The sequence below is a fragment of the Pelodiscus sinensis genome, chromosome 6, assembly GCF_049634645.1.
Source record: "Pelodiscus sinensis isolate JC-2024 chromosome 6, ASM4963464v1, whole genome shotgun sequence".
Taxonomy (NCBI): Eukaryota; Metazoa; Chordata; order Testudines; family Trionychidae; genus Pelodiscus; species Pelodiscus sinensis.
The window spans coordinates 56,814,619-56,841,695 of NC_134716.1; the positions used below are offsets into that span (position 1 = coordinate 56,814,619).

General features: G+C 42.9%; 1 protein-coding gene across 3 annotated transcripts in view; it reads right to left on the reverse strand.

The window, feature by feature from the left end:
- Positions 1-27,077, reverse strand: part of HSD17B4 (hydroxysteroid 17-beta dehydrogenase 4) — a 165,241-nt gene that overhangs the window by 124,908 nt on the left and 13,256 nt on the right. For all 3 annotated transcript variants that reach the window (XM_075931960.1, XM_075931959.1, XM_006134501.3), the window contains exons 6-11: positions 26,945-26,991; positions 24,961-25,045; positions 23,020-23,207; positions 18,377-18,468; positions 14,545-14,569; positions 12,759-12,887 (exon numbers count right to left, since the gene is read on the reverse strand). In XM_075931960.1, the coding sequence (XP_075788075.1) occupies positions 12,759-12,887; positions 14,545-14,569; positions 18,377-18,468; positions 23,020-23,207; positions 24,961-25,045; positions 26,945-26,991 (566 nt within the window). The remainder of the gene's footprint in view (positions 1-12,758; positions 12,888-14,544; positions 14,570-18,376; positions 18,469-23,019; positions 23,208-24,960; positions 25,046-26,944; positions 26,992-27,077) is intronic.

Consider the following 27,077-nt stretch of genomic DNA (forward strand, 5'->3'; position numbering starts at 1 on the left):
ATTGTGGCTGGAATCCCAGGGTGCTCTGGCATCAGCAAGTAGGTAGCAGGGTGGGAACCCAACCTTGGGAGCTTCAAGGGGAGGAGCCTGGAAGTGGGGCAGCCAGAAGGGAAGCACTGACCTCCCCTGATCTGGCAAACTCCCTGATTCGGACCCTTGGATACCAGACCAGGGAGGTCTAACCTGCAATAACATGTTCTCACCTGCAATAACATGTTAAAAGAAGATATCTTTCACACCATTAACTAATTTTGTCAAAAGCCAGAGTTAGAACATATTTTCTCCTATTAATACTTACTTCTTTTGAGTGTTTTAAATTAATGTTTTCTATTAATTATCCCTCTCTTCAAGCTGGGGTAAACAACAAGTTGAAGCTAGGGCAAGGTCGTGATTTCAAAAGAGACACATTACAGCACAAATGGGTCAGTAAAGTACATATGGTGGTGGTTTTCTCCACCTCCTACCCCTAATCAAGCAACTGCTGCTCAGCACCTGGTCCAGCATCTGGGAGTGATTCAGCCATTAGGGATATAAAAAAAAGATTTTAAAAAAGTAACCATATAACTGTTAAAAATACTAGCAATTGCACGCTACTGCAGGCTCTGCAGTGTGAAGCTTATACAGGCAGTGCCCAACTTACGCGGATCCGACTTATGTCGGATCCGCAGTTACGAACGGGGCTGCCCCGGAGTACACGGACTGCGGGACCTCGCAGTCCCGCCGCCCGTATACTCCGGGTGAGAAAAGCTGCTCCGCGTCTCCCTGGTCTGCAGACCAGGAAGACGCGGAGCAAAGCCCGGAGGGGCCTGGGCTGCCCCGCTGCCCGAGCCCCCCCGCGGCTTTGCAAAGCCTCGGGGAAGCCGGCAGCGGGGCAGCCCAGGCGCGCCTGGACTGCTCTGCTGCCGGCTTCCCCGAGGCTTTCAAAGCCGCGGGGGGGCTCGGGCAGCGGGGCAACCCAGAGGCGCCTGGGCTGCCTCGCTGCCGGCTTTGCAAAGCAGCGGGGCGGGGCTCGGGCAGCGAGGCAGCCCAGGCACGCCTGGGCTGCCCCGCTACCGGCTTCCCCGAGGCTTTGCAAAGCCGCGGGGGAAGCCGGCAGCGGGACAACCCAGACGCCCCGCGGCTGTCCCGCTGCCGGCGTCCTCAGAGGCTTTGCTCCCCGTCTCCCTGGTCTCCAGCAGACCAGGGAGACGGGGAGCAAAGCCGCGGAGGACCCAGGCGGCGGACCGCGGTGCGTCTCGGTCCGCCGCCCGCGTCTTCCTGGTCTGCTGGGGTGAGGGGGCACAGTTAGTATGCCCCCGCCCCCCAGCAGACTAGGCTTTTCTCCGGACGCCTGTGGCAGAGCAGCTGAGGCGCTGCTGGTTGGTCCCAACCCAGCAGCACCCCAGCTGCTCTGGTCCTGATTCAGCCGCTGCTGGTCAGTTTCAGCAGCGGCTGAATCAGGACGCCTGGGGCAGAGTAGATGGGGTGCTGCTGGGTTGGTCCAGTAGCGCCGAGGAGCAGCGCTACTGGAGCAACCCGGCAGCACCCCAGCTGCTCTGCCCCAGGCGTCCTGATTTAGCCGCTGCTGAAACTGACCAGCGCTGACTACAGGAAGCCCGAGGCAGAGTTGCTCTGCCCCAGGCTTCCTGGAATCAGCTGCTGATCAGTTTCAGCAGCAGCTGACTTGGGGACGCTTGGGGTTCTTAAGTTGATTCTGTATGTAAGTCACAACTGGCGGTCAGTTTCAGCAGCGGCTGAAGCTGGACGCCAGTTCCGACACATACAGATTCAACTTAACAACAAACCTATAGTCCCTATCTTGTACGTAACCCGGGGACTGCCTGTACTGAAGAGACAACAGTGCAGCCAGTTGACTAGGAAGCGTATCCAGAAGCCAGTTTATGCACCGGCTTCTGGCCACGCTCCTGAGAAGCCAGCTATCACTTCACGCTGCAGGCTCTGATCCTGCAGATTCTGCAGCATAGGGAGGTAACCAGCTCCCTGAGAGCAGAGCTCGCAGCCAGGAGCTAGCTTATAAGCTGGCTACTGGAAAGCACCAGGTCCCAGCTGCCAGACTTGCTCCTAGGGAGCAAGCTATGTTTATACTGCAGAGCCTGAAAGCAACAGGGCTAGCAGCCAGGAGCCAGTGTGCACCGGCAGGACAGAAGAGTTTATGAGAAATCTTTCAAAATAATAGGCAAGCTATTCCAACATCCTTGTTAGCCTCACTCCGCAAGGTTTTGGAATAGTGGTTTATTTTGAAATTTGGCTGTGCCAAATTCCGAAATAAGCTATTTTGATGTAAGGGTGCTGTGTAGCCACACTCTTAAAGCCCTATCAGCCATCGATGAGAGACTGCTGGTAGAAACTCAATCTGGATAAAGTTAGTAATCCCAATACCAAACTTTCAAAAAGTCTCCAAAAGATCCCCCAGGGGGATGAGTAATGGTCATTATTTTTCTTTATCTCCTTCTTCCAAGAAAGTAGAGGGAAGGATCTTTTGTTCATCTGCTTCTTACATTTAATTGTTCTCAATAATTCCACTTCTCCCCCTCAGCCCTGCTCCTACTCCACTGACAGGAGGCTGTCCGCAGGCTCCAGCAGCCTGTTCTGTTGTGGGCTGCTACAGGCTCTGGCTCCACACTGCACTGCTGTAGGTCCAACCCTGGCCACACTGCCACGGGCTGCTGCTGGCCCTGGTCCCGCTGTGAGGGGCTCCCGGGACCTGTCGAGGGCTTGGGCATATAAAATGGGGCTGGAGGGTTGCCAGCTCCAGCCCCAACCCTCATCCCACTGCCATGGGCTACCAAGAGTTTGAACTCCTGTCCTGTGGCAGCCCACAGGGTTTGACTCTCTAGTTCCAGCCCTGCACTATCACAGGCTGTCAATGGCCCGATCTTGTGCTGCGGGTGTTGCCCCGGACTTGATCTCAATGCTGTAATCTGCAGGGGGCTGTTGACAGCTCCAGCCCTACTGCTGCAGGCTGCTTAGAGCTACTGCCAGCCCCAGTTCCTGCCCTGTTGTTTCAGCTTGGCCCCACTTTTGAGCTGCCCTCCTGTCATTAGACTATCAGGCTCTGTGATCCAGGAACATCTGTGGTTCATGCGGGACCAAGGATGTAGACAGACCAGAGATTGCTGGTTTTCGGAGGTGCAACCTGTGCTAGCATTTGCAATCTGAGGATGGCTTATTCCTCAGCAGCTGCTAAACAAGCCCACAATGCCCCTCCCACCTACCTCTCGCTAGAATGCCAGATCTGTTTTTCAGATGAAAACCTTGCAACCATGATTCATGTTTATGTCTTCTTAAAATTAGATTCTTGATATGCATTTTATATGGAACTATACATTAAGGCATCTGGAAACTTCCACGTTCTGCAGCAGTGTAAGCCCCATTATTTAATGGTGCATTGGCAGAAGCACATGCCACCCCACCATAAAGCCCTAATTCTGCAGTGTAACTATCACAAAAGAGGTAAGCATCATTCTGCAATGCAACAGCAGGAGTGCTGTAACAAAGACATGAGAAGTAATTCTTCCACTTTGTGCTGATAAGGTCTTCACTATAGTATTGTGTCCAGTCCAGTCGCATTGTATATCAAAGATAAAGTAGATTGTAAAGAAATAAAAAGTGATGGAATGGAGAAGAGAGAGTCCATTTGGGCAAAAATCACATTGGGAAAGAAAACTATCAGATCCTCCCCTGGGATAGTGCTTGGGGTGTGTTATAGACCACCAGGATCCAATTTGGATATGGTTAAAGACCTCTTTAATGTTTTTAATGAAGTAAATACTCATGGGAACTGCGTAATCATGGGAGATTTCAACTTTCCAGATCTAGACTGGAGAACAAGTGCTAGTAATAATAATAGGGCTCAGATTTTCCTAGATGTGATAGCTGATGAATTCCTTCATCAAGTAGTTGCTGAACCAACAAGGGGGGATGCTATTTTAGATTTGGTTTTGGTGAGTAGTGAGGACCTCATAGATAAAATGGTTGAAGAAGACAACCTTGGCTCGAGTGATCATGAGCTAATTCAGTTCAAATTAAATGGAAGGATAAACAAAAATAAATCTGAGACTAGGGTTTTTGATTTCAAAAGGGCTAACTTTAGTCCAATCAACTTCCCTAACTAATTTCCTTAATTTACTAAAGAAGTTATGGATCTTAAAGTGGAGGAGGCCTGGAATTATTTTAAGTTAAAGTTGCAGAAGCTGTCAGAAGCCTGTATCCCTAGAAAAGGGAAAAAATTTATAGGCAGGTGTGTTAGACCAAGCTGGATGAGCAAGCATCTCAGAGAGGTGATTAAGAAAAAGCAGAAAGCATATAAGGAGTGGAAAATGGGAGGAATCAGTAAAGAAAGCTACCTTATTGAGGTTAGAGCATGTAGGGACAAAGTGAGAAAGGCTAAAAGTCAGGTAGAGTTGGACCTTGCAAAGGGAATTAAAACCAACAGTAAAAGGTTTTATAGCCATATAAATAGGAAAAAAAAACAAAAAAAGAAGAAGTAGGACCACTAATTACTAAGGATGGAGTGGAGGTTAAGGATAATCTAGGAATGGCCCAATATTTGAACAAATATTTTGCTTCAGTCTTTAATGAGGCTAATGAAGAGCTTAGGGATAATGGTAACTTAACAAATGGGACTAAAGATATGGAGGTAGATATTACCATATCCGAGGTAAAAGCCAAACTTGAACAGCTTAATGGGAGTAAATCGGGGGGCCCAGATAATCTTCATCCAAGAATATTAAAGGAACTGGCACATGAACTTGCAAGTCCATTAGCAAAAATTTTTAATAAATCTCTAAACTCAGGGGTTGTACCATTTGACTGGAGAATTGCTAATATAGTTCCGATTTTTAAGAAAGGGGAAAAAAAGTGACCCGGGTACCTATAGGCCTGTTAGTTTGACATCTGTAGTATGTAAGATTCTGGAAAAAATTTTGAAGGAGAAAGTAGTTAGAGACATTGAGGCTAATGGCAATTGGGACAAATTACAACATGGTTTTACAAAAGGTAGATCGTGCCAAACCAACCCGATCTCCTTATTTGAGAAAGTAACAGTTTTTTTTAGATAAAGGAAATGCAGTGGATCTAATCTACCTCGACTTTAGTAAGGCATTTCATACAGTACCACATGGGGAATTATGGGTTAAATTGGAAAAGCTAGGGATTAATATGAAAGTTGAGAGGTGGATAAGCAACTGATTGAAGGGGAGACTACAGCGGGTCATACTGAAAGGTGAACTGTCAGGTTGGAGGAAGGTTACTAGCCGAGTTCCTCAGGGATCAGTTTTGGGGCCAATTTTATTTAATCTTTTTATTGCTGACCTTGGCACCAAAAGTGGAAGTGTCCTGATAAAATTGGAGGATGACACAAAGTTGGGAGCTATTGCCAATTCAGAGACGGATCGGGATATCATACAGAAAGATCTGGATGATCTTGTAAATTGGAGTGATAGCAATAGGATGAAATTTAATAGTGAGAAGTGTAAGGTTATGCATTTAGGGATTAATAACAAGAATTTTAGTTATAAGCTGGGGACACATCAGTTGGAAGTAACGGAGGAGGAGAAGGACCTCGGAGTCCTGGTTGATTATAGAATGACTATGAGCCACCATTGTGACATGGCCGTGAAAAAGGCTAATATGATCTTGGGATGTATTAGGCGAGGTATTTCCAGTAGGGATAAGGAGGTGTTAGTGCCATTATACAAGGCATTGGTGAGACCCCATTTGGAATACTGTGTGCAGTTCTGGTCTCCCATGTTTAAGAAGGATGAATTCAAACTGGAACAGGTACAAAGAAGGGCCACTAGGATGATCCGAGGAATGGAAAACCTGTCTTATGAAAGGACACTCAAGGAGCTTGGCTTGTTTATTTTAACCAAAAGAAGGCTGAGGGGGGACATGATTGTACTTTTAAATATATTAGAGGGATAAATACTAGGGAGGGAGAGGAATTATTTAAGTTTAATACCAATGTGGACACAAGAACAAATGGATATAAGCTGGTTAGTAGGAAGTTTAGACTTGAGATTAGACGAAGGTTTCTAACCATTAGAGGAGTGAAGTTCTGGAACGGCATTCCAAGGGAAGTAGTGGGGGCAAAAGATCTATCTGGTTTCAAGATTAAACTAGATGGGTTTATGAAGGGGATGGTTTGATGAGATAACATGATCTTGGTAACTAATTGACCATTCATTATCAGTGGGAAATAGGTCAATGGAGGGATGATAGGAGTTACTACAGAGAACTTTCTGGGTGTCTGGCTGATGAGTCTTGCCCACATGCTCAGGGTTTAGCTGATCGCCATATTTGGGGTCGGGAAGGAATTTTCCTCCAGGATAGATTGGCAGAGGCCCTGGAGGTTTTTCACCTTCCTCTGTAGCATGGGGTACAGATCACAGCTGGAGGATCTCTGCATCTTGGGGTCTTCAAAGTATTTGAAGGCTTCAATATCTGAGATATAGGTGAGAGGATTATTCTAGGAGGGATGGGTGAGATTTTGTGGCCTGCACTGTGCAGAGGGTCAGACTAGATGATCATAATGGTCCCTTCTGACCTTAAAGTCTATGAGTCCTAGGAACCACATTTCAGGAAAGCTATGGACAAACTGGAGGAGATACAGGAAAGGTAACAAACATGGTTCAAGGTCCAGAAAAAGTGGCATATGAGGAAAAATTGGAAAAAATGATTTAGTCTGGAGACCAGAAGAGTGAGGGGAGCCATGATAGTTTTCAAGTATCTAAAAGGTTATTACAGGAGGAGGGAGAAAGACTGTTTCCCTTAACTTCAGAAGACAGGACAAGAAACAATGGGTTTAAATTGCAGCTTCAGCAGTTTAGGTTGAACAACAGGAAAAACTTCCCAACATTCAGGGTAGTTAAACACTGAAACAAATTTCCTAGGAAGGCTTTAGAATCTCCATCCCTTTAGATTTTAAAGATCAGGATAGATAAATACTGTCAGGAATGATCTAATTATTACTGCCTGAATGCACGGGTCTGGACTAAATGACTACCTTCCACTCCAACACTTCTATGATGCTAAATGGTCTGGGACAAGCCTATTTGAGAGAGACATTTTTCCCTATGAATTACTGCTACATCTGTGGTCAATAGCAGCTGTTGACCTAGATCGAGGTGGCCAACCTGTTAGAGACAAAGAGCCAAAACAGCAGTGGAGGGAGGGAATGAGGAGGAACTGGAACACTTCACAATCAACTGGTCATGTCCCTGCAATCAACCAGTTGATCGTGATTGACAGGCTGGTGACCTCGGTGCTAACCTAATTCCTCTCCCCTTCCCCAGAGCCAGCCTTGAACACTGACCTAAATCCATTTGGAAAATGCAATTGGTAAAGCATTCTCCATGAGGAGCACCCCTGCATTGTAACTACATTCTCTCTTGTTTTGAATTACATTCTCTCTTGCATATTTTCAGAACAGATTTGTTGATCTTCATAGCACAATGCCAGGCACATAAATTTATTGAGTCTTATGAAGTGAGCAGGAGAGAGAGGGCTTGATGGGGCTGGCTTGAGGGGGGGGGGGGCACTTTTATTGGAGGCTGCTGAGTGCAATTTGAATAATTGCCCTTTCAATTCACAGCAAAGACATCTCAAATGTGACATATGACTTCATCTGGCACTGAACTTCGGAAGGTAGTTATTTCACAGTAGCAAGTATAAAGTTAATTTTTATTTTCGAGGATGTTTTTTGTGACTTTAAAATCAAGATGGCTTTTAAAAGATGCTATTCAGATGTCTAAAAGACTTTAAGTAAGCCATTTAATTATGATTGCTGCTATCAGATGTGCAAATGGAGGGTGCTTCTGCTTTGTTTTTAAAAGAACAGGAATAGAAAAGGACGAATTTCAATGTTACAAACACTTTGCTCACTAAACTTTTAGTGTCAAAACCCCACAACTGAAGAAAATTGCAACTGCTGTGTCAATGGATTAATTCACTTTAATCTCCACTGACCTTCTGCCGCCTGGCATGGGAAACTGCCCATCCACCTACAGCAGTAGATTTACAATGATATTTTACCAATTGACCAGATATAAGTCACTACTGTTATGCAAGTTTACATTTTCAGTGCATCCAGCCAAAAGATGCTGAGGAAATTAGTGACGCCCAGAACTGGACACAGTACTCCAGCTGAGGCCTAACTAGTGCAGAGTAGAGCGGCAGAATGACTTCACGAGTTTCGCTTACAACACACCTGTTGATACAACCTAGAATCATATTTGCTTTTTTTGCAACAGCATCACACTGTTGACTCATATTCAACTTGTGGTCCACTATGACCCCTAGATCCCTTTCGGCCATGCTCCTTCCTAGACAGTCGCTTCCCATCTTGTATGTATGGAACTGATTGTTCCTTCCTAAGGGGAGCACTTTGCATTTCTCTTTAATAAACCTCATCCTGTTTACCTCTGACCATTTCTCTAACTTGCTAAGGTCATTTTGAATTATGTCCCTATCCTCCAAAGAAGTTGCAACCCCACCCAGTTTGGTATCATCTGCAAACTTAATAAGCGTACTCTCTATCCCAATATCTACACCATTGATGAAGATATTGAACAGTACGGGTCCCAAAACAGACCCTTGAGGAACTCCACTTGTTATCCCTTTCCAGCAGGATTTAGCACCGTTAACAACAACTCTCTGACTACGGTTATCCAGCCAATTATGCACCCACCTTATCGTGGCCCTATCTAAGTTATATTTGCCTAGTTTATCAATAAGAATATCATGCGAGACCGTATCAAATGCCTTACTAAAGTCTAGGTATATGACATCCACCGCTTCTCCCTTATCCACAAGGCTCGTTATCCTATCAAAGAAAGCTATCAGATTAGTTTGGCATGACTTGTTCTTCACAAACAGATGCTGGCTATTCCCTATCACTTTATTACCTTCCAAGTGTTTGCATATGATTTCCTTAATTACCTGCTCCATTATCTTCCCTGGGACAGACGTTAAACTGTAGTTTCCTGGGTTGTTCTTATTCCCCTTTTTATAGATGGGCACAATATTTGCCCTTTTCCAATCTTCTGGAATCTCCCCTGTCTTCCATGATTTTTCAAAGATCATAGCTAAAGGCTCAGATACCTCCTCTATCAGCTCCTTGAGTATCCTGGGATGCATTTCATCAGGACCTGGTGACTTGCTGACATCTAACTTTCCTAAGTAATTTTTAACTTGTTCTTTGTGTATCCTATCTTCTAAACTTACCCTTTCTCTGCTTGTATTCACTACGTTAGTCATCATCCTTTCTTTCTTCCTTCATAGAGTGTTGGAGATGTTATTGTAACACAACACTCAACTTCGCTGAGGTTAGGTGAGGGCTAAGTGCATATGATCTGGTCTCAAACTTCATGCTTTTTTTTTTTTTTTAAAGGGAAATACTGTTGAGTGTATAAATAAGATGTAAACATGGTATCTGAAATCTACATAGATTGGAATGAGGAAAAACCGGGCAGTCCCTAGACACAGAACTGTGCAGGGGAGGAAACGTTCCACCTCCCTCCACTCGGTCCATGCATGCATAGGGCCCTAACAAATTCACAGTCCATTTTGGTCAATTTCATGGTCATAGGCATGTGCACAGGGTGTGCTGGATCTGAGGAAGTGGGTCTGGGCCCACGAAAGCTCATCACCTAATAAACCACCTTGTTAGTCTTTATAGTGCTAAATAGGCCTGTTTTTTGTTTCATGCAGAAACTTCAACTCCTTGTAATCTAGAAGTAATTCAATCCAAACCACTCATTCAAAAGTACCAAATTATTTTTGTGATGAGCCAAGCTTCACATTTCTGATTTGAGATAGTCTTGCAAATTAAAGATAAATGAATTAGCTAATTGGTATTTTTTGTAATTGCATATAATGTTTGAGTACATAATTGCTTTTTCACAGCATCCAATTACTTAAATTAATACTTGTAATAGTTTTTAATGAAATCTTTTGGGAACACTTGAACTTGCAGATATATACGGTACTGTAGCTTTTCATTTTTAATGCAAATATTCTTTTCCCCTTATTTAACAAGGAAATGCCGTTAGGACACTGAAAATGTTTAAAAAACAGCTCCCTGCGCAGACCGGCTGCCTGCTGTCCTGTGCTGCTGCCTCTGATACAGAGGCAGCAAGGGAGGGGGAGAAATGCATGTAGCTGAGAACATTAACAACTAAGCCTAGGCTTATTAGTTAATCATATAGTCGACTACATGTTGACATCCCTGCACCAGCAAACCAACCATGATGAGAAAATGGTGCAGAGGCTTGAGGGGAGAATTAAGGTGCAGGCAGGTCCACCAACAGGACAATTGTGCTGAGGCCCAACTATTCAAAGGGGCCCAGAGTTCCTTTCAACAGCCGCAGGGGCGCTGGAGTGTCACTCCACATGGCTTTGAGGGTTGGGGCAGTGCCATGGTCCAGATGGCGCTAAGGACTGCCCATCCTCTGCCTTACCTCCTCTGTGGATATGAAGCCAGCCCCCAGCTCCCACCACCACCTTGCCCTGGGGTCCACAGTGGTTATTGGTCCCACTGGATACAAATGTGGGCTGAGGGTGGGGTGGGAGGGGCTAGCTGGAAGGAAGGGTGTGTGAGCAGGCTGGGGTGTCTAAACAGGAGGGAGGGTACAGGAGGAAGGCGAATGCAAGGGCAAGCTGGTAGTGGGATGTCTGGCCGGGAGGGAGAATGCATGAGCGAGGTTGGCGCACAGGGTATCTGCAGGGGAAGTGTGTGTGTGGAGGTTCTGGGCATGAAAGGGTTGGACGGGCACTTACCTGGCTTTGTGCCCACTGCTGTTCCCAGGCAGTGCATCCCAGTACTACCACTGGCCAGAATCACAGCCAACAGAAGTAAGGGGGAAAGCCTCCAAGCAGTGCTTCCATGCGCTGTAGTTCCCCCAGCCAAGGGTAGGGGAAAACTGCAGCACACGGAGCCGCTTGCTCCTCCCATGAGCCAGATCTGGCCTGTGATGCCCGGGATTCCACCACGCAGCAGGAAGCTGGCACTGATGCTCCAACCTCACTCGGGGGGCCTGCGGGACAGGAGTGTGAGCTTCCCACTGCCCACCTGCAAGATAACCGGGGACCACTAGTGGTCCGTGGATTGCACTGAGAACCACTGATTTAGATTATGCAATCAAAAGAGTCTGAGACAGTAACAAAAACATTGTTTAAATCAAATTCAGTGAGACTCCCTCCACTAGGGTCCAATTCTGCAGCACTCCACGACTTCCCATTCTAAACATATAAAACAACCAGAGTTGGAATTAGAGCACTGATCAGAGAAAGGGGCTATATAGGTTGGACTGATGTCGTGGCACCCACAGTCACAGGCAGGTAGGGAAGGGAATGACTGTTTGGGTGAGCAGATTTTGAAGAGAAAGAGGGGCCTATATTTAAAAAGGGGGCAGGTGAGACCTGTCTGAGATGCAGAGAAAAGAGAAACAGTAAAGAGGAACTAGCAGGTGTTGTTTGAGAAAAAGCTGAGTTTGGAAGGAAGGCATGAACTGTGAGCTGCTGGTAAGGAGCTTGGAGAATAGCTGCTGATGAGAACAGCTTATGGAAAAGTAGAAGATCCTGCATGACAGTTAATTAGTTTACCCGTTAACCAGTTAATTTAGCGACAGTTATCCAATTGCCCGTTTACATCCCTGCTAGAGACTGTATGTAATGTCATGGTGGAAGAGGACAACTGCTTCTCCAGTAACTAAGAACTGTGTGTGTGTGGGGGGGGGGGGGGGGGGGAGGAAGTGATTATGCATATTCACTCAGTCTGAAACACTTCTGGACAAAAACCACCACCAGGAGAAGCTCAATTATACTATTTCAAAAACTGGATTGTCAAGAGTTTATTTAAGACAGACAGAAAGACAGAAAGGACTTTTGGAGTTGCCAGCCTGACCGTGCTTATGGACAATGGGGACCCTATCCTTGGGATTTTCGAAGAATTTAAACAAGACAGTTCGGTAACCTCTGGTAACGGTCAGCATGTGTATAGGAACATTTATTGTTTAATAGGTTCTCTCTTCAATGTCTTCATCTTAAAAATAAATGTGCTTGACTATAAAAGGCTGCTTGGTAATTGCTGGCAATGACTTAATAGCCTCTGCTGAGGCAGTCTGGCTTTCTGGAAATATTAGAGTACAGGCAGGGAACTGTGCAGCCTAGAAAAACCCATGAAGAGGGAGAGACACAGACACAGACCTCTGCCCAAGAGAGGAGTTTGTAACCTGAAGTGAGTGCCCTTGGTGAACGATGAAGAGGAAATACAGGTGCAGTTTCAGAATTGTGACAATAAGGACGCTGGGGAAACTGTAGCCCCAGAGGATCCCTAACCCAAAAGCTTTTCCTTCCTAAAGTTTCTATCAGTAACCCAGGTTCCAGTAGTGAAGGGAACACATTCTTACATGCTCAACCAAATACACGGTGACCTTCAATCTGACTGTAAAACACAGAACTCATAGCAAAATTGAGCACCTTAGCTAGGAAACCCTTGATAAGGACACAAACTTTCTGCTTCATATTTTGCAATCGAAAACACAGCAATAATGTTAAAAAGACCTGACTCTACTAAAAGAGTTTCATGATTTATGTGACAATTGAAGGGAAAGTTAAACGGATTCAGCAGGCTATTTTTTTCTAAAAAACATATAATAAAAACACAAGGTTTCTATAAAACTCTCTCTCAAAAACAGAAAAATCTCTTAAGGCTTTAATTTCTCCAGACTGTTCTATTATAACAAAACCTCCTTTACCTTGGATAGACCGGGGCTTGCTGGCATTATCAAAGTCACAGACCTTCTCCCATTTATCTTGCACAGCCTCTGGTGTCATCGGATGATTCTTCTCCCGGACAATGGAACCCAGGGATCGCTCCCAGCGCACTAATTAAACAGTGAAAATGGAAGACATAAATCACAAAGTTCAAGGTGATGGTCAACAAGACAAACTGCAGAACCCTTCAATTTTTTAGTGTGCTTCCCAAGAGATAATTAAAACTCATTCCAACCTTTTCAAAGGAGAGAAAAGAACTAGGTCAGAACCTCTCTGGTGTAACTCATAAGTGCTAGGTAGCTGAATTTATAAACATCTTTGCCATTAGTTAACACAAAGAATCACACCTTGACATTTTAAATTCCAATAAAGCATGACAGAAATGTCTGTAAATGTGATTTCAGTTTTGACCATTTCTTTTTACTAGGCAAGGGACACACAACCAATATATAAATGTATGGACACTATTCAAGTTCTGTTATCATGAGATTTTGACCACGGCTGCTCTGAGGCTGTGGAAGGACTTGGGAGGCTGTAGGTGAATCATGAGCAGAAAACTTTGTTGATGGAGAATGTCAATGGCAGAAATCAGTGTCAGAAAGGAGGAGATCTTTAGGACCCTAACTCAAGTAGATGCTTTCTGGTACAGACAATCTTATCAATAATCACCACATTTCCAATTTTCCTTTTCAGAGAAAGATATGGAAAAGGTTAAAATGAAGCCATCTTTGACATGCTACAAACTGGCTTGAGTACCATGAATCCTTCTCATCTTGGAAAAGTCAAAGAAGTTGACCTCATTAATTAGTAATGGCAAATATCAAGTTTCCATGTTGAGGTTCTGAGATCTGTCAGCACCCACTGCTATCATGTTTTGTTACTGAAAATTTTACAGATCCTCACAGGATGGACCAACTATTTCAAGACCATTCTTTTCTCTTCAACAGGACTGAAAGAGTTCTTCCAGGTGAATATTCACCTCTCTCAAGAACTCTTTTGTGGAGGGCACTTCAAGGTTCCACACAGTCCCCCATTTTGTTCAATGATTATAACAGGTTGCTAATGAAGAGAAAATAACTTGGGTCCAGTTCCATTAGAATACTGGTCAAAGATGTTGAAAAATTTTCAAAATAGTTCAGCTACCAAAAAGGACAACCTTTTTGAGAAAGTTTTCAAGAGAATGTCACTTTTCAACCAGCTCTAATGTGGCTGATATTCAGCCAAGCTGAAGCATCTTTGTACATTTTTAAAAATAAATCATGCTTTTTTTTTAATATAAGTTTTAAGATGACGAGAGAAAAAGGTTTAAACTTTTTATACATTGAAACAAGTTGCCCTCTTCCTCAGCAACCACTGAATGTTGAATAGAGCCCAATATGTTATCTTTATTATACTCAAATTTAGGTGAATTCACTCAAAGGTGAATACACATAAAACAGATTAATAGCATGCATCTCCAACATATTTGTACTCCTATATACTCTTTAGCTCTTGTAGCAAACATTTCTAAGCCTCCTCAGATAGTGTAAGTCATCAATAATGATACCTATTTATGCCAAGTGAGGATCTGATACACCTGGATTATGCCACTCATTTTCCTCTGCTAAAATCTGCCTCATCTACTCAACATATGCAACCCACTAGAAACAAAATGCTCCCTCTAGAAAAACCTATCAACAGTTATTGTAGGAGAGATAACGTGTAATTATATTAGATTTTGTTTTTATTAAAAAACTAAATCAACCTATTACAATACAAACTACTTACATTTACCAATCCATCCAGCTCCCACCTGCCAAGTGGAGAAAAAAAAATAATTATCTGATTCAATCAAAGGAATCCGTCTGAATTCTAGTGTTGGAAGCAAGCAAAACTCTTCTCCACAGAGCATATACGTAAGTGACAGAGTAGTGATTTGGCATATAGATCACGATATAGATCATAGCTAATTATAATTAGTGGTACTTTTCCCAAGAACTTTTTACTGAAGTGCTAGCAACATGAACAACATTTCAATAATTGTTTGGGAAGTACATAGCCCTATAGATGAATCCCATCAATGGCCTAAGGCGCTAAGCACATAGGACTAGAATTCATTTCACTGTAGAATCACTGTTGGGACTCTATGGAACAGCTTCTCACATAGAATGCTTCTCTGTGAGATCATTTTGTCTTAATCAACATGGCAAACACATTCTATAGGAAAAAATACAACACAGGAACAGCTTTGATTCCACTGTTGCACAGTAGAGACATATGTGAGAAAAGAGAGAAAGAGAAAGGAAAAGGACTATCTGGGCAAAGATATTTAAAAGATGACACTTGAAGAACATAGACAATATGAAGAAAGAGGATCAGCTATTTGAATTCATTTATGTGCCACAGAATATTTGAACACTTAAAACTATATAGACCACCATATACTTAAAACTAATACCTCACACACATTTTGTTGGAGAGATTCTGATCTTAGACTAGCTTGAAGCCTACATGTGAAACAGATCCTGACCAATGATTAAAGTCAACACACATCATACATCAGCAAAAGGCGGTAGAAGCCCATTTATGAAAAATATTTTCAAGATCTCAATTCTGAAAATGTACTCAGCCTATGTACTGTCAGACAGAGATTCTAACATATGTCTGAGTGACTTAAGAGAATGAATCTTAAAAGCACAAATTTCACTGACAATCACTTAGTTCTGAAAATACAATCCATCATTTAAAGAAAAAAAAGCTACTGATATTACCAAATTTTTACTTTAATAAAAGAGAGGTTTGAAGAGCATGCTTGAAAGCACACCAGAATCGTAAATCTTTTATCCCTTCTGGAAGTTGGTCTGTGTGCATCTGTTTCACATACACATTGTGTAAACATTTTTTTCGTCTTTAAGAGAAAAGTTCTGCAGCAACTGCATCAAACATCGCAATAAAACTAGTTTTCTAAGATTTTCGTTTTTGGGAAAGATGTAAACCCACATTTACAGGCACATATCCTATGCAAACAAAATAAAAATCACATGAACTTTAGGCTGGTGAAGTAGTTAAGAGAATAATTGCAGACTGAAGTCCATCACAAAAATACACAAGAGACAAAGCTGTTTTGGAAAATAACTGTTCTTGTTTTTTAAATGGATAATATCAACTTGAAATAAAGTTAGAACTACCTTCTGATTCTAGAGCTGATGCTCAATTCCTAAAATAAAGCCAGTTAGTTTTATCTGCACAATGAGAGAATATAAAAATGGATTCTGTGTATAGTTTGGGAATGTGAATGAGTAATCAGTTAACTGGTTATACGGTAAGCATCACCTTGGTACCCAGAAGCAACACACCACGGGCAGAAGGCTACTCCATCCTAGGGAAGAATGGGAGCTGGCTGCCCCACATGCACGGGAACTGGCAGCAACAGCTAGCAGCCCCAAGCACAAGGAGGAAGGTGGGAGGATCCCACTTAATCAGTTAACTGGTTAAACGTAAGATTTGTGAATAGTTTTTACTGACAGCACTTATTTTCAAGAAGAAATCAAATATTCTTTAAACTTTCACCAATTTTAAGTGAAGTGTAGGAATATGGCATGGCGCACCATAATGTGGAGGGAGGAAGGAGGGGAAAGCATCGGGGATCTACACAATGCAGTATGGGAAGCAGGCGGACAGCCCTAGCTGGGGAAAGAATAGGTTAGGAACTATTTAGAAAAGCTAAACATACACAAATCCATTGGCCCGGCTTTATCGCATCCGAGGGACTGAGGGAGTTGGCAAATGTCATTGCAGATCCTTTGGCCATTATCGTTGAAAACTCGTGGAGATCGGGGAGAGATCCTGGATGATTGGAAACAGGGAAATGTAGTGCCCATCTTTAAAAAAGGGAAGGACAATCCAGGGAACTACAGACCAGTCAGCCTTACCTCAGTCCCCGGAAAAATCATGGAGGGGATCCTCAATTAATCCATTTTGAAGCACTTGGAAAAGGGGAAAGTGATCAGGAATAGTCAACATGGATTTACCAAGGGCAAGTTATGCCTGACCAATCTGGTTAGCTTCTATGATGAGGTAACTGGCTCTGTGGATATGGGAAAGTCAGTGGATGTGATATACCTTGACTTTAGCAAAGCTTTTGATATGGTCTCCCACAATATTCTTGCCAGCAAGTTAAGGGAACATGGATTGGATAAATGGACTGTAAGATGGATAGAAAGCTGACCAGACTGTTGGGCCCAACGGATAGTGATCAACGGCTCGATGTCATGTTGGCGGTTGGTTTCTAGCGGAGTGCCCAAAGAATCTGTTCTTGGACCAGTTTTGTTCAACATCTTTATTAATGACTTGGACAAGGAGATGGATTGCACCCTCAGCAAGTTCACAGATGACACTAAGCTGGGGGGAGAGGTAGATATGCTGGAGGGCAGGGATAAGGTCCAGAGTGACATGGACAGATTAGAGATTGGGCCAAAAGAAATCTGATGAGGTTCAACAAGGACAAGTGTAGAGTCCTGAACTTGGAACGGAAGTATCCGAAGCATTGTTACAGACTGGGGACCGAATGGCTAAGTAGCAGTTCTGCAGAAAAGGACCTGGGGATTACAGTGGATACACTGGATATGAGTCAACAGTGTGCCCTTGTAGCCAAGAAGGCTAATAACACATTAGGTTGCATTAGGAGGAGTGTTGCCAGCAGATTCAGAGAAGTGAGTATTCCCCTTTATTCGGCTCTGGTGAGGCCACATCTGGAGTATTGTGTCCAGTTCTGGCCCCCCACTATAGAAAGGATATGGACGCATTGGAGGGGGTCCAGCAGAGGGCAACCAAAATGATTACGGGGCTGGAGTGCATGACCTATGAGGAGAGACAGAGGGATTTGGATTTGTTTAGTCTGCAGAAGAGAAGAGTTAGGGGGGGGATTTGATAGCAGCCTTCAACTTCCGGAAGGGAGGTTCCAAAGAGGATGGAGAAAGGCTGTTCACAGTAGTGATGGATGGCAGAACAAGGAACAATGGTTTCAAGTTACAGTGGGAGAGGTCTAGGTTGGATATTAGGAAAAACTATTTCACTAGGAGGGTGGTGAAGCACTGGAATGGGTTACCTAGGCAGGTGGTAGAATCTCCATCCCTAGAGGTTTTTAAATCTTGGCTTGACAAAGCCCTGGCTGGGTTGATTTAGTTGGGATTGGTCCTGCCTTGGGCAGGAGGCTGGACTTGATGACCTCCTGAGGATTCTTCCAGCTCTATGATTCTACGGCTAGAAACAGATCTATTCTGCAAGCTACCCACACTAGAAACATACAAAGATTTTGTCCACATGGGATAAAGCAATGTAAAGATTCCCCTCACAATACAGCTGCAACAAAAATTAATACCACAAAAGAATATTTTACTACTAACAATAATATTTAACCACTCAGCATATCTGACACATTAAACAATCAATTTTAATGCTGCTATTTCTATTGAGTACATAGAATACCATTTCATTGTTACAACAGAATGCCACCATTTCAAAGAACACTGCAGCTTCAGACAAGTGGTTAGAACTGCACTGAGTTACAAAAAACCACACACACTTATAGCATGTAAAAACATTTTTTAAAAAGCATCACCTCAAACAGACTGCCATTTTCCTGACACTTCTCATGGCAAAGCCAAAGAACTAAGGGAGCCACGTACTCTGGTTTGAAAGCATCCACCAAATCTGGAAAAGATTGAAAAAAAATACCCCTTACATCATGAATACATGAACATTCAAACACTCTATTCCAGTGATTCTCAAACTGTGTGTTGGAAATTGAAAGTAGGTCTTGACCCGTTTTAATGTGGCCACCATTAGATCCGCCGGAACCTAGAGCTAGAGCCCAACCTCCACCGTGACCCAGGCTTGTGAGGCGTGGCCTCCAGCCCACTCCGCACATTCAGAATGATGGGTGGCTTGGACTCACCCTCTCCCTACACCCATGGAAGCGGGGCTCAGACTCTGCTTCCCACACCTAGAGCCATGCAGTAATTTTGTTGTCAAAAAGGAGGTTGTGGTGCAATGAAGTTTGAGAACCCCTGCTTTATTACCCCAAACCCTTCTCTAGTATCGTTCATTTCTACCCACTTACAGGAAGGAATGATCAAATACGCTGTTATTTGAATGAGCGCTGTACAGCATTTCCATTTTTGTTTTTGTAAAATGTTATGTTTTAGTGCTATTATAACATTATAGGTGTTCCCAAATACCCTCAGCTGACACCAAAACCCCCCCCCCCTTTTTTTTTAAATAATGCCCTTTTTAGAATAGTTTCAATTAGGCAAAGGCAGACTGAACTCCATCAATATCTGACCAATAGGACAAAAAAGAAGCTTCAGGGCAAATCAGCATTATCAAATTACTTATAAAAATAGAAGACAGTAGCAGGCTAAATTCAAGTGGCTGTGGCAGGCTGTTTATTTCCCTTTTATTTTTATCTGGTATTTACTCAGGTTGTGTTACAAGCCACTGACACTTTACATACTCTCTTCCTCTCCCCCTCCCTCCACCCCCAATAAAACCTTGTGATGTTCTCAACTCATATATATGGGGATGGCCTACCTTGCAGATCACCACCATAAAATTTGTTCGTGTTCACTAAGTCAATAAATTAACACTATTTAAAGAATTCCTATAATACGACAACTGAAAAATTGAGCAGTTGACAATCAAACCCTTGTCATCCACTACATTATAAATGGAAGACAAAAATCCACAACACGTTTCATACATGCTTATTCAACATTTTACAAAACACGCATTGTTCTGCCTCAGAACCATAATGCCATCCTATTACAAATGCACTACTTTATTAACTTTCCACATAAAATGAATGGGCAAATGAATTGAATGAAAACAAGCCTTGCAATACTTTGGAGACTGTCAATATTTCAGGCAGTCCACCATGAAATGAATAGAATTTATCTTTAGTACATCAAGAAGAGTCTGAGATATTAACTATAAGCACCACTGCTTCACTTCTTATTTGTTGTTAGATACAAATGAACATTACCCAAGAGGTGGTATGAGTAGAGGTCTGTCACAGACCATTGAGCTAAATCAGAGAACAAGATGAATTATTCCTTAAGCACTTGTCTGTAATGTATGAAAAGAAAGACAGTTGTGGGAGACTTCAATCTGGAAGATATTAAATTGTAACAGATTCTAAAAATTATAGGTATTTTTCTAACACAAAAGTATTGCACCCCAGGTGAGGTAACGATTTTTTACCTCACTCTGAGAAACAATATGAATTAATCATACAGGACTGAAGGTTGGTGGTTGCCAAAGGATCAGTGAACCGGATCCAATTACATTCCTTGTGGGCAAACAATAAGTTGTTACCAGTAATAAATAAATACATTATACATACACTCACAATATAAACACCCTACTATTTCAAAAGGGCAAATTCCCAAAGGAAAATTATGACTAAAATTGATTGAGAGTTGGGATGTTAAATATCAGTTAGTTTAATAGTCGATTAACCTAATGAATTCTTATCAGTTAGTCGACTATTCTATAGTCCCCGGGGGTAGGACTTACAACCAGTGCACTCTGGCCCCTACACCCGGGGAGCCCCCTGCCACTCTGTGCTGCTGCCTCAGTATCAGAGGCAGTAGCGTGGGGTGCCAGGCAGGAGCTGATCCACGAGGGGAGTCGGTTTAAAAACCAGCTCCCCCTCGTGGACTGGCTACCTGTTGCCCCGTGCTGCTGCCTCTAATATGGTATATATGGTCATGTCAATTTTCTTCCACAATTTTATCTGAGGAAGTGGGTCTGGACCATGAAAGCTCATCACCTAATAAACTATCTTGTTAGTCTGTAAAGTGCTACATAGTCCTGTTTTTTGTTTCAGCTAGACTAGACTAACATGGATACATTTCTATTACTAAAGGCCAATTACTAGATGAAGATGATAAAATTGTAAATGATGCAAAAAAGGTAGAACTGTTCAATACATATTTCTATTCTGTATTTGGACAGAAGAAGGATGATGTATTTGTATTCACGTGAAGATGATGAACTTTCTGGTAATCAAGGAGGATGTTAAACATCCTATTAGTGATAAACCCATATGAAACTAGGAAGCCTGAATAATTTGCACAATGGAGTCTTAAAAAACTTGGCTAATGATCTTCCTGCCCAATGATACTCATTTTCAATAAGTCTTAGAATACCCAGGATATTCCAGAGCACTAGAAAAGGGCTATTGTTGTTCCAATATTCCTAAGAGATGCAAGTATAAAACAGTTAGCCTGACAATCTCACACAAATAATGGAAAATCTTATTTAGGATTCAATCAATAAAGAATAGGAATATAAATCATCCCAGTCAACATGGTTTTACAGAAAATATATCTTGTCAATATAACCTGATTTCATGCTTTGTTAAAGTCTGACTGATAAAGATAAGTATGCAGATGGAATATATTAGACTTTGGTAAAGCATTTTGATTATCACACTGCATTCTGATTTTAAAAAAAATCAGCACTATGCAATATCAATAAAAGCATGTATTACACAGATTAAGAACGGGCTAACAGAGTAAATGAATACAGGCCATACTTACTAAATGGAAACTCTGTACTGGAAAGAAGTGACTCTGAAAAGTATTTAGGGTTCATAGTGGACAAACAGCTCAACATGAAGTTCAGATTAGTGAGCAGTGTTTTTTAATTTCTACAAAACACTGGTGAAGGACTGTAGACTTGTGTACACAGTTCTGGTGTCCACATTTTTTAAATGATTTTGAAAACCCAAAGAGAGTGCAAAGAAGAGCCACAGAAATTACTGGAGAGCTGCACAAATTGTCTGAAATGAAAGACCTAAAGAGCTAATTTGTTAGGTATATAAAAACAAATTTTGCTCAACAAAAATTTTCCCAGCTCTGGGGGGTCACGAATGAAAAAAAGATTTAGCACCACTAAGCTAGAAGCTGAACCCACAAAAATTCAAATTTGAAATAAGGCATACTTTTTTAAAACAGTGAAGGTGATTAACCATTGGAAGAAGCCTACCACGGGAAGCAATGAACTCTCTCAAGATCTTCAAATCAAAACTAGAAGCATTCCTGTAAGATATGCTTTAGCCAAACACAAGTTATAAGGCTTTAATACAGGTAAAGTGGGTGAAGTGTAATAATATACAGGAAGTTATACTAAATCATCCAATGGTCCCTTCTTGTCTTAAACTCTAAGATCAGTGTAAGAGGGCACAGCAGGTGGTAATTTCAACAAAAAGATGACTAGACACAATGAAGGTGATTCAACTTTCAAGAGATAAAGTCTATCACATGAGATACCACAGATCTTTTGAAAGGATTTAGTTGAGGGGTTGCCAACCTGGAGTATGCACACCCCCAGGGGGTACGAGAAGCTTGTCAAAGGGGAACATTTGGTAAATATTTGGTAAAAAACTAGATTATCCTAATTGAAATATTCCAAAAGTAATAGTGTTAGTGAAAAAGTGTGTGGATTCTAGAGTCTAGAATTTATTTCCTTTCATACTGAATAGGGGTACGGGAAGGTTTACTAAAAGCCAAGGGAGTATGGGGACCAAAAAAGGTTGGGAACCCCTGATTTAGTCTGTGCATGACAAATTTTAAATGCTTTCCATTGATTTCATACAGTTCCATCTGCAGAAAATTGTTTGTTCCTAAAAAGAAAGGGGTGATGAATCCTTCTGAATGCTATGAAGGGAAAAGCCAAATATTGTGGGGTGAGGAGGGAAACATTTCCAAAGGATTGAAGAAAACAATGCACTTTGAAACAAAATATTAGTACTTGAGCATCCAAAAGATTCTGAAATCTTTAAAAATTGGGTTCACAGTACTTTATATTACTATGAAATAATACATCTTCTAGGGACAGTTTCATGGTTCCTACTCAGACCAGCTTTGTTTATTCTATATTTGTTGAAATGCACACCACATTGCAAACAAACAGTAAATTCAACACCACAAATACAGCCCTGATCTAAAACCAAATGAAGAAAATGGGAATTTTTCCATTGATGTCACTGCATGCTGAATAAAGCCACAGCACAAAACAATAATTCTACTGAAACAGGTGCTTGAAACTGGAAAGATCATTTATCATAAATGGACAAGACAATGGCAAGTTAAGAGTTTCTGAAGCGTAAAAGACTGGAAGGTTTCAATAGGTGAGAAAACTGGTTGTGCTCCAATTCACAAGGACTCAGCCAGTTCTCACAGAGCTTAAGTTACTTACCTTGTGGCATGACTGTCTGAGTCAGCCTCGATCCAGCAGTCGGTGCAATTGTGTTACTGTGAATGTTGTATTTTCTGCCTTCAATTGCAAGTGTATTTGAAAGACCCAAAAGGCCAAGTTTAGCAGCACTGTAGTTCGCCTGCCCAAAGTTGCCATATATTCCAGCAGCTGAAGAAGTCATAATTATTCTTAAAGAGAAGGAAAAATAGAAAATTAATAGTTTCTAAAGGATACCAGGTTAAATGGGGCAACCATTTATGACTTCTGATAATTACATGTTCTACAACAACAAGAATGGTAGTTTTGTAACATCCCAACATATCAAAATGAATATTTTGGTAGTTAAGAACTCTTGTTCTGATGTGTTGAGGTGATGCCAAAAACGACAAATACTGAAGAGGAGTTACGCATTCTTAGTACCTCTCAGGATTCAGTCCCATATTAGAACAAAAATAGCAGGTTGCAGACAGCATAATAGCACAACCATTTTGTTGGAAGTGGAGAGGGAACTAATTGAATACGTTTGTATTTAATCATGTATTTCCTATGGAGATACTCTTACAGTTTAGAAATATCTTGATAAAGTTTTGCTAAGTTGAATTTTTTTTTCCCCTCCTACCCTCTACTTAATCAATGGCACTACTCACATGTTTAAATTAGACACAAGTTTAAGTACAGGCAGTCCCCGACTTATGCAGATCCGACTTACGTCGGATCCGCACTTACGAACAGGGCTTTTCTCGCCCCGGAGCTCGCAGGCGGCGGGACCGCCCAGAGCGCAGTGGTCCTGCCACCGCGTCCTCTGGGGCGAGAAAAGCTGCTCCAGGTCTCCCTGGTGTGCTGGGGGGGACTCCCCAGCACAGCAGGGAGACCCGAGCAAAGCCGCACAGGAGGCGGGACCCCGGAGCAAAGCCGCACAGGCGGCGGGGTCCCCCGCCTCTGCGGCTTTGCTCCTGTCTCCCTGCTGTGCGTCCCCCCCCCCCCCCCCGCCCCCGCCAGCAGACCAGGCTTTTGTTGCGGGACGCCTGGGGTAGAGCAGCTGGGGTGCTGCCGGGTTGGTCCTGCAGGGACGGTCCTGCAGGGACCTACCGGCAGTGCCCCAGCTGTTCTGTCCCAGGAGTCCCGATTCAGCCGCTGTTGAAACTGATCAGCGGCTGATTCCAGGAAGCCGGGGACAGAGCAACTCTGCCTAGGGCTTCCTGTAGTCAGCCGCTGATCAGTTTCAGCAGCAGCTGAATCTGGAGCCAGTTCCGACTTACATACAAATTCAACTTAAGAACAAACCTATAGTCCCTATCTTGTACGTAACCCGGGGACTGCCTGTACTTTACTGAATCAGCACCTAATACATGTCATACACAGGCCTCCTTTTAGAGCAGCTAAAAACAAGTCGCACCAAAGTCCTGATTCTGATCTGAATTACATGGAGCGTGCATCTATAGTAGTTGCACTGGCTTAATGAGTGTCACTCCAAGTTAACAGAACTATAACAGAGATAAAATTCTGTCTCAACATCATTACTAATCACGGCATCACTATCTTCAGTCCAAATAAAGATGCTTTGGTTATTTTGTCAAGAGTCAAGGCAAGAAAAAAAGCTAAAAGGTGTACAGAAGACATTGTGCAAGTAACACATTTCTGCACATTATTTGAAGATTTATTTAGTAAATAAACACTAGCAACATTTGGCAATAAACAAAGTGATGTTTACTGAAAGATGAAAATAACTTCCAAAAAAAGTTATTAGGATGTTATCCACAGAGTGCGTGTAGGAAAAGAGAGTACAAAGATGTCAACTGCACACATCCGTGTAAAAAGTGATTTCCTTCCCATTGATTAAAGGAAAGGTAAGAGAGAATTATCAAATAACCCATTGCAGCCTTAGAAAGCTTGTGTTAATCTACTGTTTATTGATGAAAAATTAATCTTCTACACTTTTACCTTCCAAACTTCTGATTTTTCATATGATTCCATGCAGCTCTGGTGACCAGGAATGATCCCTTCAAATGAACTCTATGAATTATATCTACAATCAAATTAGTTGAACAGACATGTGATTCCTTTCCCTTCGGTGACAACATAAGATAAGCAGTTTCTACTTCCTCCAAGATAAACAGAAGCTTATTGACCTTCACCACACTTCATTCACACTCATCTAATTTAAACAGAGTCTGGACATCTACACTGTATTTTAGAATCATTTTGAAATGCTGTGGAATGGGGATTTGAATTGACTAGGCTGATCTTCACCCTGCTCTCCTTGTCCTGTAACTCTGGCACATAGGACTCATGTTCCCACAAACTCCTTGTGCCTAAGCATAGCCATGGGCTTTTACTGCAATTCCTCTCACTTACTGGCATTCTTTTGGGGACTTAATTAGCTGTTCATTCCCCATCACTTCAAGGATGGGTAACTGCTTGCTCTCTAGCTTTGATTGCCATTTGGCAACACAACTTCATACCACCCTTTTCTTGTTATTGGTTTTGGGTGCTGCTCATCTCTCTGGACTGCTGAGAATTTCAGCCAATCACTCTTGTAGTTACAAATGCATTTTTCACTCACATGGTAAAAATCGGTGCATGTTTCCCATGTGAGTTTTTCCATGAGAGCTTCTTAACCAGGAGGTCTAATTTTTAGGAGAAGTGGAGGTTTTTTTGGTTTTTGTTTTGAGGAGGAGGAGGAGGAGGAACATTTGCAGGAGTTCAGTGTATATTACAACACTGATCCAATGTGAAAGCTAGTAGTCAATGTGGCAATGTTCTGTTAAGAGGCAGCAGGGGGGAATATGGGAGGCTGCTGCAAGATTTGCTGTGGGCAGAGGCTGCTCTGGCAGCAGCACCTGTGTGCGGGAGGTCCCAGCAGGGAGCTGGGTCCTTCCACAGACAGGGGCTGCTGCTGCGAAGTAGTCCCTGTTCGCTGCAGCCAGCCCTGGCCACCACGATGAGGGGCTAGTGCTGGAACAGCCTCTGTTCACGGCAGACAGGTGTGGCCATGGGCAGGAGCTCTTGGACTCAGCATGAGCCAGAACCAAGCAAGTGCCAGCTCACATGGGTCCGGGAAGCTCTTACTACATTTAAAATGCAGAGCCACAGCACAGGTGGCTCCCTGCAGAGCAGTCCTTATCAACTACACGATTAGTCAGATAAACGCCATTTAACATCCTTAGCTGTGCCCCTCCACACAGTCTCTTCTTCCCTAGAGGCAAAGGTTACAAACCACTGAGCCACACTCATCATAAGCTATGCCACAGTTTGGAGTGAAAGCCCCTCTGTAGTCCTACTGTCCCCTTTCAGGGGTAGATTCTGTAGTGGTCTGGGAGGGTTGGGGGGAATCCGGGCCTACTCACTGCTCCGGGTTCAGGCCCAAGTACCGTAACACAGCATCAGCAGACAGGATTTCCTCTACTACCAGTCTGGCAGCTTCTTCCCTTGGCTACTTCCCCAAACAATCCCTCACAGTACCTTTTCTCTGGTACCTGAGCAAGTCTGTGCTGCTCTTCCACGCTGTCTTGCTCACAATCCACTCCTCTCATCCAGTGCACTCTCATTTTGGCTTCTGCCCTCCCTGCAGGGAGACTTTATAAACAAGCTCCAGCAGGCCTTAATGGGATCCAGGTGCTCAGCCTGCAGCTTCAGGCAAGCTATTAATTGGCTCCAGGTGCCTGCCTGATTATGCTGGACTAGACTCAGCCCTGTTCACCCAGAGCCCAACATACCTTCCCTCTACTAGAGTGCAGCAGCCAGCTGGTCTGGATCTGTCACACCAATTAAGCAGAAAGAGCTTGGGGCTAAGATTTTCAGACCAAGTGTGAATCTTTAAGATTAGATGCAGAAAGAGCCCCCATCCCTTGTCTATGACAAGGTCACATTCAAGTAGTCTAAAACTGTTCACAAGTTAATTCAATTTCAAAGTTAACCAACTTACCCCAGTCTTCATCACTTATCCTAACAAATGAACGGTCCCTCAGAATCCTAAAACACGTTGTTAAGAAAACATAAAAGGAAGATGAACATGGTTTCAAACAAAAGGATTAGAATATAGTAAAACAATGGGGAAA